Source organism: Aspergillus pseudonomiae (genome assembly GCF_009193645.1).
Source record: "Aspergillus pseudonomiae strain CBS 119388 unplaced genomic scaffold BDV37scaffold_79, whole genome shotgun sequence".
Lineage (NCBI taxonomy): Eukaryota > Fungi > Ascomycota > Eurotiomycetes > Eurotiales > Aspergillaceae > Aspergillus > Aspergillus pseudonomiae.
This window is the reverse complement of record NW_022476071.1, coordinates 42,511-54,700: the sequence shown is the minus strand read 5'-3', so window position 1 is coordinate 54,700 and position 12,190 is coordinate 42,511. Positions and strand designations below refer to the sequence as shown.

The following is a 12,190-nucleotide window of genomic DNA, read 5'->3' as shown; positions in this document are numbered from 1 at the left end:
CGTTAAAGATAGAGATAGGCCGGCCATGCCTGTCTCAAAGTTTACTTCGGTAGCCAGTGTGGCGATTACTATTACAGGTTTCATCAGCAGCGTTTCGGCTGGCGACTTGGACTTTGTTTCCAGCACTCTCGCCACACCCATACCGACTCCGACTTCTCAAACTATCCCTTTTTCCCTGGCAGGCCCAGATCCAAGCGGAGATAGTGATGACACCGGAGAATGCAGGCTGTTAGGTCCTTTCTCTCTTCTGGTGCAAGTCGCTCTCGGAGCGTTAGCACTTTTATCCCTTGTCTATAAGAGATGGAGGGAAAGACCTCAACGACCCCTAAAAGTGTGGGCGTTCGATGTTTCTAAGCAGGTCTTCGGATCGGCTATGCTACATCTGGCGAATCTGCTCATGTCCATGTTCTCGGCCGGTCAATTAGAAATTACGAGCGAGTATAAGCCAAACCCATGCTCTTTCTACATACTGAACCTAGGCATCGATGTAAGTTCCTCGGTTTTGTATCTCTGTATCTTCTTAGTAGCTGGCTAATGCTAATCGCAGACTACTCTCGGCATACCGATTCTCATTTTCATCCTCCACATTTTGAACCGCCTGGCTCTTTACACACCTCTTGCAGATCCCCCGGACTCTATTAAGTCTGGGCACTACGGTCGTCCGCCACGAGCGACTTGGTGGTTCAAACAATCTATGATATACTTTGTGGGACTTTTGGGGATGAAGATATGCGTCTTCTTCCTCATTCAATTGTTGCCGTTCATCGTCAAGGTGGGCGACTGGGCTCTGCGATGGACCGAGGGTAACACAGCCATTCAAATCATCTTTGTGATGTTGCTTTTTCCGGTAATCATGAATGCGATTCAATATTACATCATCGATATATTCATCAAGAAACCGTCGCATGAAATGCTAGAAGAGAGTGAGGTCGATGACGTACTAGATGATAGGCACGATCACCATCATGCCTTGTTGGCCGGGCTGGAAGAGGAGGTCGCATCAGAATCAGAAGATGACTCTGCTGGGAAGGGCAGCAGGAAAGTATTCGTGAGCCCTCCCCAGAAGGATGTCGGGCGCCTATTTGACTCTGCTGAGTACCATCCAACCAGCGAACTGGAGCATAGTTCTGCATCATCAACATCTACTAGAGCTCGCGCCGGACATATTGAAAATGATCATACGCTATCATCGGCAGAGTTTGCAACACCACAAAAAGATCATGACTAGCCTATGCTTTGAAACGGTGTTTAAGTCGGCGTTAATGATCGGTAGTTGTCACGGTGGCAGATGGTTCGGTTCCATTGGTATAAGGTCGGAATTGATTGTGATTTGTTTTATTTCCCCTCTTGTCATTTTGTCCATATTGCCTTTTCTTAAACAATGTTTAGAGAATTCGCTCTGAGTTGGTAGGTTTTCATAAGTTATATGCTTCCATATTCGGTCTAGGTATATGTTCATGCTTTTTTGTTGCCATAGATGTCAAATGTCCTTGCCTGAAGACTGCAATACCCTAAGGCAGCTTTTCTTACCGCAGAACCCACCGCCCACTTCTGCCGGATGAATGAAGAAAATTATTGTCGAAACTCCACCATTGTCGGCACCAACTTACTCTTCGATTCTGCTTCTTGCCTTCTTTTCTTTCCATTAAAATACCGTTTTTTTTTATTCATTCTACCTTATAATAGGCCATATACATCCTTGTAAATCCCAAAAGATTAAGCGAGTTACATAATGCCTAAAGTCAATGTCAAGCAAAAAGCCCGCCAGAAATATAAGCAGATTTCACGTTCGCCGTTTGAGAATGCTAGGGCTACTCAAGAAGACAGCGACGTGGAAATGAACAGCAACACGAGCGACAGCTCTGATGATATTCCTGAAAAGGATGAATCGGAGAAGAAATTGGAAAAGCTGCTATTTGGCGACGACGAGGGTTTTCAAGGCGCGTTAAAAGGCCAAAAGGAGCGCAGCCTTTTGGCTTTATCGCAAGAAAGCGGCGATGAGGGCTCTGACGCAGATCGTGGGGAGAATGGGGGTGAGGATCAAGAACTGGATGGCGTTGATGATGCCGATGTATGTATATCACCCCTCTCCTCCTTTCTCTCTTGTAAAAGAAGCAAGAAAAGAGAAACTGTCAAATTGTTGGTCGCGCTAATGTGTTTCCTTTGTAGCTTTTTTTCCTTGATTCTGGGGCTGGACCCGTTTCCACTGACCTCGCCGAATCCCCGGAAACACCTTCCGAAACTGAGGAAGAAGATCTGGAGGAAGCTCCGGCTGTGTGGCATGATAGCGACGACGAACTTCTAGCTGTCTCCCTAGCCAGCCAGCAGAGGTTGAGAAAGCTGCGTGTCGCTGAGTCTGAGGACGTGATTAGTGGCAATGAGTATATTCGACGACTTCGCCGCCATTATCAGCAGCTGCATCCTACACCGGAATGGGCGATTCCGGGACAACAAAAGAGCCGGGGCGATTCCGACTCTGAGCACGCGGACGTCATGGATACAGATGATGAAGAGCAAACTGATGCACAGCCTTTGGCCAAGCTACTTCAAGGTGCCACTGATCTTACCAAGCTCGAGGATGCAGGCCCAGGTGGAAAGAGAAAGCTAAGACAGGAGGTTATCGACATTCAAAGACTGAAGGATGTCGGGGGGGATCAGCCAGTAAGTGTGATGTTTGTCCAACTGTCGGACGGTGGAAATAGCTAATCCTGCTTTCTAGTCATCTGTCGATTCGCTTTCTTTCCATCCCCATTATCCATTGCTGTTGTCCTCGGGACCTGCTGCCACTCTATTCTTACATCATATCGCACCCTCCGCGGCCGCCCCTAATCCTCTTCTCACGTCATTTCATATTCGCCGTACACCTATTCACACATCTGCTTTCGCTCCCCCAATCGGTAACAAGATATTTGCTTCCGGTCGTCGGCGATATTTTCATATATGGGATCTTGACACAGGAAAGGTTGACAAGGTAAATGGCTCCGCCGACAGAAAAGAGGAACAGAAGTCCATGGAAAGATTTAAGCTCTCTCCTTGCGGACGGTATGTGGGGCTTGTTGGCACGTCGCGCAAGGGCGGTGGTCTCATCAACGTTCTGAATTCGGGTACGGCACAATGGATTGCACAAGTTCGCGTGGATGGCCAGGGAGGCGTTGCGGACTTTGCCTGGTGGGGTGATGGTGAAGGCATGACGGTCGTCAGTAAGAACGGTGAAGTATCCGAATGGGATGGCAGTTTGAATCAAGTGGTGGCCCGCTGGATGGATGCCGGTGCGGTAGGCACGACAGTCCTTGCTCTTGGAGGACGTTCCGGACGGACACAGTTGGGAGGCGACCGTTGGATTGCAATCGGCAGTTCTAGTGGAGTGGTTAACGTCTATGATCGTCGTGAATGGGCCGCAGCATATGCAGCACAATCTTCTTCGGCAGATAATAACGCTCCAGCTATTCCACGCAACCCTGAACCCGTACGTGCACTTGACCAGCTGACGACGCCAATCAGCCACCTGGTGTTTGCTCCGGATGGTCAGTTCTTCGTAATGGCTAGTCGCTGGAAGCGCGATGCCTTGAGAATAGGTATGTCAAGCTTATTTTGCTTACCTCCCTTCTGTTTTTACTAAGTTTAACGCATCCTAACCGTTACAGTTCATCTTCCATCCTGCACTGTATACCGTAACTGGCCCACGTCTAACACCCCTCTTGGACGTATCTCGTCAGTTGCCGTCTCGCCCAATTCAGGACAGTTGGCCGTCGGCAACGAGCAGGGGCGTATTAGGCTTTGGGAAATCCGAGGATAAGCAACGACGAGCGAGGCAGAAGATCGTACATCATGTATATCTGTAAATAGAATACATTTTGGATAACGAATTTAGTCCATTAGATTTCTTTGCCATGGCTCTCTAAGTTCAAAATATAGTTTCTCAATCTCAGTCGCGCGACTATCTAGGTATACCTGGTTGTTCTCTAGACAAGTTGTCTTTAACTATTCCTCAATGAGGGTGTAGTAGAATATAGCAAGCACTAGGGCCAATCTGCTTCAGTATACGAAGGCAGAACGAATAGAAAGGAAGGAGAAGTCAAAGTTCCCCTTCCCCCCTCAATCCCGTGTATAGTTAGCCTATATCACCCACCACCGTAGCGCTGTATATACTTGCGCAAAGCTAACTCAATCGGTGGCCTTCCATTGGTTCTCTAACTAATCATTATGGAAGAGGGCAAAATTAGAATGCAGTTCATATTTGGCCCCACGCTGTGAATGGGGACTACTACTACTTTGCTGTGTTTTACGAGAGCTCTTATAAAGCTCTTACTGGGGTCCAGAGTGTGGCCCGGGGTATTGGCTGTTATTGTAGTAGGTAGTAGGCAGCCGTAGTAGCGATAGAAGAGGTAGCGGCAGTGGGTGCAGCTTGGCTATTACGAGAGTTTGCTTAAAGATTGCTCTTTGCCCAGGGTAGGTGGCAAGGCTTGAATTAGTCCTAGTATAAAAGCTGCTAGTCATGAAATGGTCCTGGGAGACTATGCCGCCCCTCCGGGCATAAATTGGGTAGTATCATGGGGGGGGAAGTACTGCTAACTTCTCTCGTCACAATAGGATGATGCCGCTGTATTGAGGACGACGCGGTGGGTAGCAGGGTTCATAGTTGGAAGTATACAAGGGAAGAAACAGTCACAGAGTAGAATTGACTGATGATCTTTTCCAGTGGGCCAGATTAGAGTGATATTTAGCCATTCAATTCAATCTTGACCCCAAGCACTGAGTCCCAGATGCCGACATATTCTCCAGGTAAGGTAACGAGCAAACGGAGGCATATTTTGGGGCATTGCAGCTGTTCCAAGGGCGCTGTACTATCCTGATGGTGAGCAAGATCACGGGTCGTTTCTAGTGGGAATGCCTCCGTGCTGATAGCGGATGCTATTGTATGTCTTAGAACCCCATATGTGAATCCCAACGCTGACTCAAGAGTGGCTAGACTCTTGCTGAGTCTTGGAAATATCCTCCAAGCACAAGACTGTTTAGTCCCAGAATCGTGGTTTGTTGAACGTAAGTTAATTCCCATATGTAAATGTGTGTAATCAAATAGTTATCTTTTGCCTTTTTTATTATACTCGCCTTTCCCGTATAAAAAACCCCATCGGTCTATGTTGTAAACCGAGCCATGTCCCTCGTGTTGATATGTCATCCCCTCAGAAAGAAAAAGAAAGAAATAAGAACAAGGACGTGAAGATGTATCTCCAATGATTAACGCCCGGAGTTAGATCAAGTCGACAACACCCACATATTAGATCAGACTCTGCATATCAGCCATATCCCGGATGCCACAGCTGATGCCTGCCTTGACCCGCTTCAATGTCAATGCAGCAATAAGAGCCGCTCCAACACCAGAGCCGTCTTCAGCAGCCATGATGACCACCTTGTCCTTCTCGTTAGGTGCCCAGTCCAAGATCTCGCGCAGAGCCTGAGCTCCACGGGCCTTGAAGTGGGGATATTTCGTAAAGACAGAGCCATCTGCGCCCACATGGCAAGACTCAATATTCTTCTTCTTGCAGATGGCGGCCACACCACACGCCGACAGGCGAGCTGCACGAGTGCCGATCAACTCCGCCAAGCGACGGATCATTTCCAGCTCCTGCTGGGTGGCCTTGATGTTCAACTTGCGCTCCATAAGCTCCTCGGTTTCCTGCAAGTTCTCGTACGGATCCTCCTCAATGGCTGCGAGGAAGGACGCGTCCAGCAGATAAGGTTTCCGGAGCTGGGAGGTGTCTTGACCCTGGAAAATCAGACCAGGCCTCGTCTCCAACAGATCCAGGAGAGCCAGACGGAATATCTCTCCCAGATAAAGACCTGCGGTCATCTTCTCGAAAGCTTGCTGTCCTGGGCGAGGAGAGTCGCGGTCGATGATGATGTCGTACTTGGTGAGGGGCAGAACAACGTGCTCATTGTCAAAGGCACCGTACTCGCAGTTGATGGCTACAGGCATGTCTGGGGGCAGATTCTTGTGTGCAAGCTTGGGAACCGAGCCGCAGTTTTCCATATAGGCGGCGTTGACACCAGTGCCGAAAATACAGCCAATCTTCATGTCTGAGTCGGTGTAAGAAGAAGCGATCAGGGTGCCAGTAGTGTCATTAATCAAAGCAGCAACCTTAATAGGAAGGCCCTGGACTAAAGTTAGTCATCCGGCTCTGGCTCAATTTCCAGAAAACGTACTCTTTTCTTGAGGATTGCCTCCAATGGGGGCACAACATCATGGCCCTCTACTCCGTCAATGTCGAATCCCTTGGTCCAACGCTGGAGAACACCATGATCAATGTAATCCTGTGTGGCAGGATAGGAGAAGGTGAAGCCCAGTGGTAGTTTAGACAGTGCCTCATTCTCGTGGTGGGCTTCAATGAACTGCTGCAAACAGTCCGCAATGTATTCCCACAGTTCCTCCGCGGTGCCCGTCTTCAACTCCTCCGGCATACGGTACTTGGACTGGGTTATGTCGAAAGCGCCCTTCTCTTCTGTCAAGGTGATCTCACAAACACGCAGGTTGGTGCCGCCCATGTCCAAAGCAAGGAAGGTTCCCTGCTCGTCGCCATCAGGGAATCCCATGACCCAGGTCACATTCATGGGCTGCGGAAATGAATTAGTCTTTGAGTTATGAGGGGCAAGGTGAAGTATCCAGATAAGAACTCACAATATTCCCCCCCTCGACGCTTAGACCTGATCCGCTATCGATTAGCCTTCAACCTCCACCAGCCGAACGGACCAGTTGAAACCCACCCTTTTCGAGCTCTTTCACGAAATGGTCTGCAATCTGCTTAAGTTTGGCACTGTCCACGGTAAAAACGTCCTCGAATTGCTTAATCTGCTCCAACAAGTTCTGGGGGAGCTCATGCATCGATCCTATAGACGGGATGCCGATTAGACGCCGAATCGGTAAACCCGTGGCGGGGCATTGCTGATAACAAACTCACCCTTGCGGGATGGGGGGCGTTTGGGGCCAATTCCGACCATTGTGATGATGTTAGTTGAGAGATTAAGGGGAAGATAATAAAGTGAGGTCGGTAAAAGTGAAGCGCGAGATAGATGGAAGGTTAATAGGGAAAAGAAGTGAAAGAGGGAGTTGTTTGGGGAAGGTTAAAGAGTTGAATGATATCAGCGCCGAGCGTGGGGCGGCAGTTGACCCTAAAATACGCATCACCAAGAAAATTTAAGACCAGAGCCCCGCAAGAGATGAAATCATGGCCGGACCATCAACTCACCGGTCCTTGTTTGGGTATTGTTTCTCTCCAATTTGACTAAGATAAAATTAGTTTTATTCTACGAACCCCCCCTCCGTCCCCTTTTTATTCGCGTTGACTTTCTCATTCATGTTGTATGCCACACCTCCTGCACCATGGTAGATACCCCGCGGGTATTCAAACTCTCCGCATTTCACCTCCAAAGATCGGTGAAGGGCCAATTCCGTGACGTATCATTTGACAGGTTAGGGCTACAAGAGGTTGTTGGGTACGAAGAACATCCATCATTGACTATAGAAAATAAGTTCCAGTTTAATACCGCCGTTGAATTAATTCCGTTCCTTCTCACCCGAAAAAATAATAATAATAATGATAATACAAATCACAATGACAATAATAACAATAAAGGAACCGGACAGTCACAGGTCAATGGATCTCTCTCTCTTTCTCTCTCTTTTCTTTCCTTTTTTTTTTTTTTTCTTTCTCCTTTTCCCAGGAAAAGGTAAAAACGACAAGATTAAATCAAACAAAACGGACCCGTCAGAAAGTTTAAACCATCAAGCCACAAAATAAATAAATAAACATTACCACAACGCCATCCACTCGAGCCACCAATGCATATGGTCATATGATTCTACGTCTAAATGGCAGATGGTTTCTTCTCTCGCGCTAAATGGGGGAATACATGTGCCAGGCCTTCGTAACTCTGTCGCCGCTCCTCGGCTAGAGCCATCTTCTCTATGCCATTACTATGCTGGTCTAGATTCTGCCGCACTCGTTGTTGGTAGGCATCTGAGATACCTAAAGTGCGGTCAACCTCTTTGGTAAGGCGCTCTATTTCATCTCGCAGACGCTCATCTCTTGTCTGCGAAGGAGTGACTTCCGTATCTCGGGTTCCCTTATCCGGATTCGTGCTCTCCCAGAGCGATTCCAGTTCCTGTTCCCATCCCAACGCTCGGGCGAATTTCCTCACCCCAGCATCACAGTCTCCTAGAAGAAGGACGTCATCCGGTCGAGACCCCATTCCACCAACGCGCTCCATGTTAATGAGCACGCGGGGTGCCCCATCCCGACAAAATGCTGGTAGGCTAGCGAAAGGCTGCACGGAGAGACTAGTGCCCATAACAATGCAAAGGTCCGCCTGTTCTGGAAGCGTCCGGTTAAGGAAGAATTCCTCCGGTAATGCTTCGCCGAAGAAAACAATATCCGGTTTCACAAGCCCATTGCATTGGGAGCACCGAGGTACCTCACCCTCGTTAATGGACCGCTTCATCAATTGTTCGGGATATTCAGCCTTGCAGTCGATGCAGTGCTGGTTTGCAAAGCTCCCATGTGCCTCAACGATCACATCCCCAGGCACACCTGCCAGGCGCTCGAGACAGTCGATATTCTGTGTGAAATGCTTCATCAAAAGACCCTTGTCGTAGAGCAACTTGACAAAAGAGTGCGCAATAGTGGGTCGATATCGGCCGGGGGCCAGCTCCCGCGCCAATGCGTAGAATGGCCGCGGATTCTCCCTGAAAAAGCTAATGTCAAACACATCTTCAGGATCCGTCAGGTCAAGATGGGCCAGATTAGCATAGATTCCCGTTTCTGGGGAACGAAAATCGGGAATGCCCGCCGAGGTGCTAATCCCAGCGCCCACCTATCGTAGACCTTGTCAGTCGGAATAGTGGGGGGAAGGGAAAATTCGGGGAGGGTTACCATCACCACAATTTGGCAGTCATCCTTTGCTTTGATATATTTAGCAACCGCCTCAAGGGTCCGAGCTTCTAGCGTGGACGAAGGGGTATCTTCATCTACCAAGGTCGACGGTTCGTTGCCCATGGTGCGAGGCAATCGGCCGGAATTGGGCCTGGCGGGTTGATGTTGGGGTCTGCGGTGGCGCCCAATGGTGACGAAGAAATTGTGAAGAGAAGTGAACGAGTCAGAAGAGGCTGGGTAAAGTCGGGGCTTTGTTAGATCACTAATGATCAAGGTTGATGATTTCCATTTAACCTGGCGGAAAGAAAATTGTATGGGGAAATAATCTTGAATGACGTCGAATCGACGGTTTACCCGATCGGGTCTTCTTTATTCATGCCTGAGGCATTAATACCTCACTGTGAATTTTTGACACTGCTTGGTCTGAAAGCAACCCAGTCCCTTTCATTTACCGCCTTCCTCTTCCATCCTTTCAACAACATGCCAGATTAACCCCATTTCACTCCCAATTCCCCTGTTCCCTTTGGTCAGTTGCTCGTTCGCAACTGCCGTAGTGGACAATGCCTGAAGCCAATGTCGGCGATATCAATGGACATGCGGTGGCCTCGTCTCCTTCTCTAGACTCTAGCAGGCCTCATGCGGGCTCCTCGTCCGATATCTTCAATGCCAGCTCTCTCGCAGAAATTAAGGCTACTTTATCGCACCTTCACGAACAGGAGACGTCGGTCACAGCTCGATTAGATGCCCTCGTCGCCTCTCAGAAGGATTTTTCACGTGAACTAGGTCGATTGGATTTGCTCCGTGCGCATCTCGGCTCCCAAACCACCACCACTCGATCCATCAGCCATGGCATGCTCACAGAGGCCGCGGCCACCGCAGAGAGAATCTCAAGCGCAGTCCGCCGCCTGGATCTGGAAAAATCTCGGGTAAAATCTACTTTAGATGTGGTGGAACAGGTTTCTGAACTCAAGGCCTGTGTGCTGGGAGTCGCGGGCTCCATGGGTGCCCCGCAGGATTGGGAAACAGCAGCCAGCTATCTGAATCGGGCATCCAAAGTCCCACCAGAAGTTGTTCATGGAGCTTTCGCGGCTGAGATGGTGCCTACGGCGGAAGTTCCGGACCCGCCAAATGTAACCTTGGATAATGCTGCTGAATCCCTCTGTGGCTTGTTCTTGCGCGAATTCGACAGGGCCGTCAAGGAGAGCAATGGCGCCAAGATAACGCGGTTTTTCAAGTTATTTCCTCTTATCGGCCGCTCAGATGTTGGCCTTGACGTCTACGGGCGTTACGTATGCCAGGGTGTGGCGTCACGAGCGCGATCCAACCTCAATGCTGGGGCAGGAACTCAAAGCCAGGATGGCTTCTTTTACGCAAATGTTCTGACCAAATTGTTTGAACATATCGCTCAAATTGTTGATGGTCATGGGGGACTGGTAGAGCGACATTACGGTCCGAGAAAGATGAACCGAGTTATTGAGCGACTACAGCTTGAGGCAGATGTCCAAGGCGGTATCATTCTCGACACCTGGGGTGATGAGAGGCATGTGGATCGCAAGCTGACTGACATCAAATCATATGCATTTACTTTCCTAGTACAAAGCTTTCTACCTCCTCAGCGCAGTGCCACACCGCGGTCGAACTCCCCTGCAAACCGGGATGGGGCTTCAGCGGCTGAGGATGAGGGTGTTGACATGAAAGAGATCGACGGAATACTAAATGAGATGGCAGTTATGCTAGGTCGTTGGTCACTATATTGCCGATTCTTGGCAGAAACATGCAATGTGGGTCATAAGTGAGCCTTTATCGTTTTTGCCAGCTAACGTCCATAGACTCCTGACGAAGACGACAAGTCGTATACGCCGCCTCAATTCCTGCAGCAATCCACTTTATCGAAAAAGGTCAATGACCGACTTATTTCTCCATTCAATGCCATGACCACCTTCTTCTTCCGTCGGACAGTTGAGAAGGCATTCCAGCTGGATGAACAGCCCACTGGTCTGACATTAAACCCACAGAGGCCACTAAAGGCTGACCCGCCATATATCACCTCGGCCGTCGATGACATCATGTACATAGTCAACAAAGTCCTACAGCAATCACTTGCAACGTCGCAAATCGCGGTAGTTACTAATGTTGTGCCGACTCTGTCTCGTGTGCTAGGGTCAGATTTCATTGGAATGACACAACGGAAAATGCGGGATGAATGCTATCCGAGAGCATCAGTACAAGGAGCTCAGCCTCCAGAGCATCTGATAGTCTCTTTTCTAGTCTTGGTCAATAATCTGGATGTAGCCGTTGATTACATCCGACGCATCGTCCAGACGCATACCGAAACCAGGAAGACTATAACTGGTCCCAACGGGCAAACTGAAGAGACGGACCAACTACATTCCCTCTTTCCTGTCACTGCAGATGCCAAGCTCGCAGCGCAGACGTTGCAAGCCCTATCATCATCTTTTGAGTCTAAGGTCAACGACCTTCTGTCCGATGGCATTCAAGTCGTGTTCAACAACGTCATCAAGCATCGCCTGCGGCCCATTTTAGCAGACGCATTCCGAGATATTGATTATCAACCCGGAGATGACAATGACCCCACCAGCACTTCGTACCATGAGTACGACCGTGACGAGGATGTGGATGATACTGCCAGCCGTGCGGAACTTGTCCGTCCGCGTTTTGCAGTCAGTTGGGCTGAACTCCTTGTCCCAATATCTCGTATACTTACGGCGTCTGCCTTTGACCGTCTATTAACTATCACGGTGGCTTATCTCTCCCGACTTTTGGAGAAGCGACTCTGGTCGTATCAAGGTCGTGTCAACGCACTAGGCGCCACACGACTAGAACGAGACATCTCGGGAATTGCTAGCGCGGCAGTGTTTGTTGGCGGCACGCATGGGGCACCGGGAAGATACCGCCACCGGGAGGCATTTGCTCGCTGCATGCAAATGACGTTAATCATGGGCATGGATGACGACGAATGGGAGGATGTATTACGTGGAGGCGAGACAGCCGAAGTAGTCGAGAAGCTGTCCCGAGAAGAACAGGCAAGGATTCGAGGAATGGTGAGACGACAGAACACTCAATACTAGCTTAGTGGCAAGCTAAATGGCGTCACTTTACCAACGAGTATTTTAATATTGTATATTCCTCAAATATGTTTAAGCACTGCAAATATCTTTCAGACACTTTTACAGAACAACTAAATATTTCTCTTTCTCATTCCCCCTTTCTTTTCTTACATCTTCTGGTATTCTGCTACATTA

General features: G+C 49.0%; 6 protein-coding genes across 6 annotated transcripts; 4 read left to right on the top strand and 2 right to left on the bottom strand.

Annotated features, from left to right (window-relative positions):
* Positions 1-397: 397 nt before the first annotated feature.
* Positions 398-1,228, top strand: BDV37DRAFT_274473 (STIMATE family protein; the record flags this gene model as incomplete). The annotated part of the gene is made up of 2 exons (XM_032085240.1): positions 398-487; positions 548-1,228. The coding sequence occupies 2 exons, from the start codon at positions 398-400 to the stop codon at positions 1,226-1,228; spliced, it is 771 nt and encodes a 256-aa protein (XP_031937721.1).
* Positions 1,229-1,617: 389 nt separating this feature from the next.
* Positions 1,618-3,822, top strand: BDV37DRAFT_257786 (WD40 repeat domain-containing protein). Its single transcript, XM_032082981.1, has 4 exons — positions 1,618-2,071; positions 2,170-2,661; positions 2,720-3,575; positions 3,645-3,822. Exons 1-4 carry the CDS (start codon positions 1,733-1,735, stop codon positions 3,794-3,796), a joined length of 1,839 nt encoding a protein of 612 aa, XP_031937720.1. The 5' UTR covers positions 1,618-1,732; the 3' UTR covers positions 3,797-3,822.
* A 1,456-nt stretch (positions 3,823-5,278) lies between these two features.
* On the bottom strand, positions 5,279-6,996 carry BDV37DRAFT_274471 (putative hexokinase Kxk; the record flags this gene model as incomplete). The annotated part of the gene is made up of 5 exons (XM_032085239.1): positions 5,279-6,154; positions 6,205-6,612; positions 6,677-6,702; positions 6,763-6,885; positions 6,957-6,996. 5 exons carry the CDS (start codon positions 6,994-6,996, stop codon positions 5,279-5,281), a joined length of 1,473 nt encoding a protein of 490 aa, XP_031937719.1.
* Positions 6,997-7,535: 539 nt separating this feature from the next.
* On the top strand, positions 7,536-7,830 carry BDV37DRAFT_203619 (uncharacterized protein). The gene has a single exon (XM_032079887.1). It carries the CDS (start codon positions 7,593-7,595, stop codon positions 7,794-7,796), a length of 204 nt encoding a protein of 67 aa, XP_031937718.1. The 5' UTR covers positions 7,536-7,592; the 3' UTR covers positions 7,797-7,830.
* Positions 7,830-9,215, bottom strand: BDV37DRAFT_203634 (SIR2 family NAD-dependent protein deacylase). Its single transcript, XM_032079888.1, has 2 exons — positions 8,928-9,215; positions 7,830-8,868 (listed from the first exon to the last, which is right to left on the bottom strand). The coding sequence occupies exons 1-2, from the start codon at positions 9,048-9,050 to the stop codon at positions 7,864-7,866; spliced, it is 1,128 nt and encodes a 375-aa protein (XP_031937717.1). The 5' UTR covers positions 9,051-9,215; the 3' UTR covers positions 7,830-7,863.
* A 272-nt stretch (positions 9,216-9,487) lies between these two features.
* On the top strand, positions 9,488-12,016 carry BDV37DRAFT_286642 (Golgi transport complex subunit COG4; the record flags this gene model as incomplete). The annotated part of the gene is made up of 2 exons (XM_032087957.1): positions 9,488-10,708; positions 10,757-12,016. The coding sequence occupies 2 exons, from the start codon at positions 9,488-9,490 to the stop codon at positions 12,014-12,016; spliced, it is 2,481 nt and encodes an 826-aa protein (XP_031937716.1).
* Between the last annotated feature and the right edge of the window lie 174 nt (positions 12,017-12,190).

Excerpts from the sequence above, each read along its gene's own strand:
- BDV37DRAFT_203619 (XM_032079887.1), top strand. The coding sequence starts at position 7,593 with ATGATAATACAAATCACAATGACAATAATAACAATAAAGGAACCGGAC.
- BDV37DRAFT_203634 (XM_032079888.1), bottom strand. The coding sequence starts at position 9,050 with ATGGGCAACGAACCGTCGACCTTGGTAGATGAAGATACCCCTTCGTCC. Across the intron at positions 8,869-8,927 it reads ACTGCCAAATTGTGGTGATG|GTGGGCGCTGGGATTAGCAC; the intron begins GTAACCCTCCCC and ends GGTCTACGATAG.
- BDV37DRAFT_257786 (XM_032082981.1), top strand. The coding sequence starts at position 1,733 with ATGCCTAAAGTCAATGTCAAGCAAAAAGCCCGCCAGAAATATAAGCAG. Across the intron at positions 2,072-2,169 it reads ATGGCGTTGATGATGCCGAT|CTTTTTTTCCTTGATTCTGG; the intron begins GTATGTATATCA and ends TTTCCTTTGTAG. Across the intron at positions 2,662-2,719 it reads ATGTCGGGGGGGATCAGCCA|TCATCTGTCGATTCGCTTTC; the intron begins GTAAGTGTGATG and ends CCTGCTTTCTAG.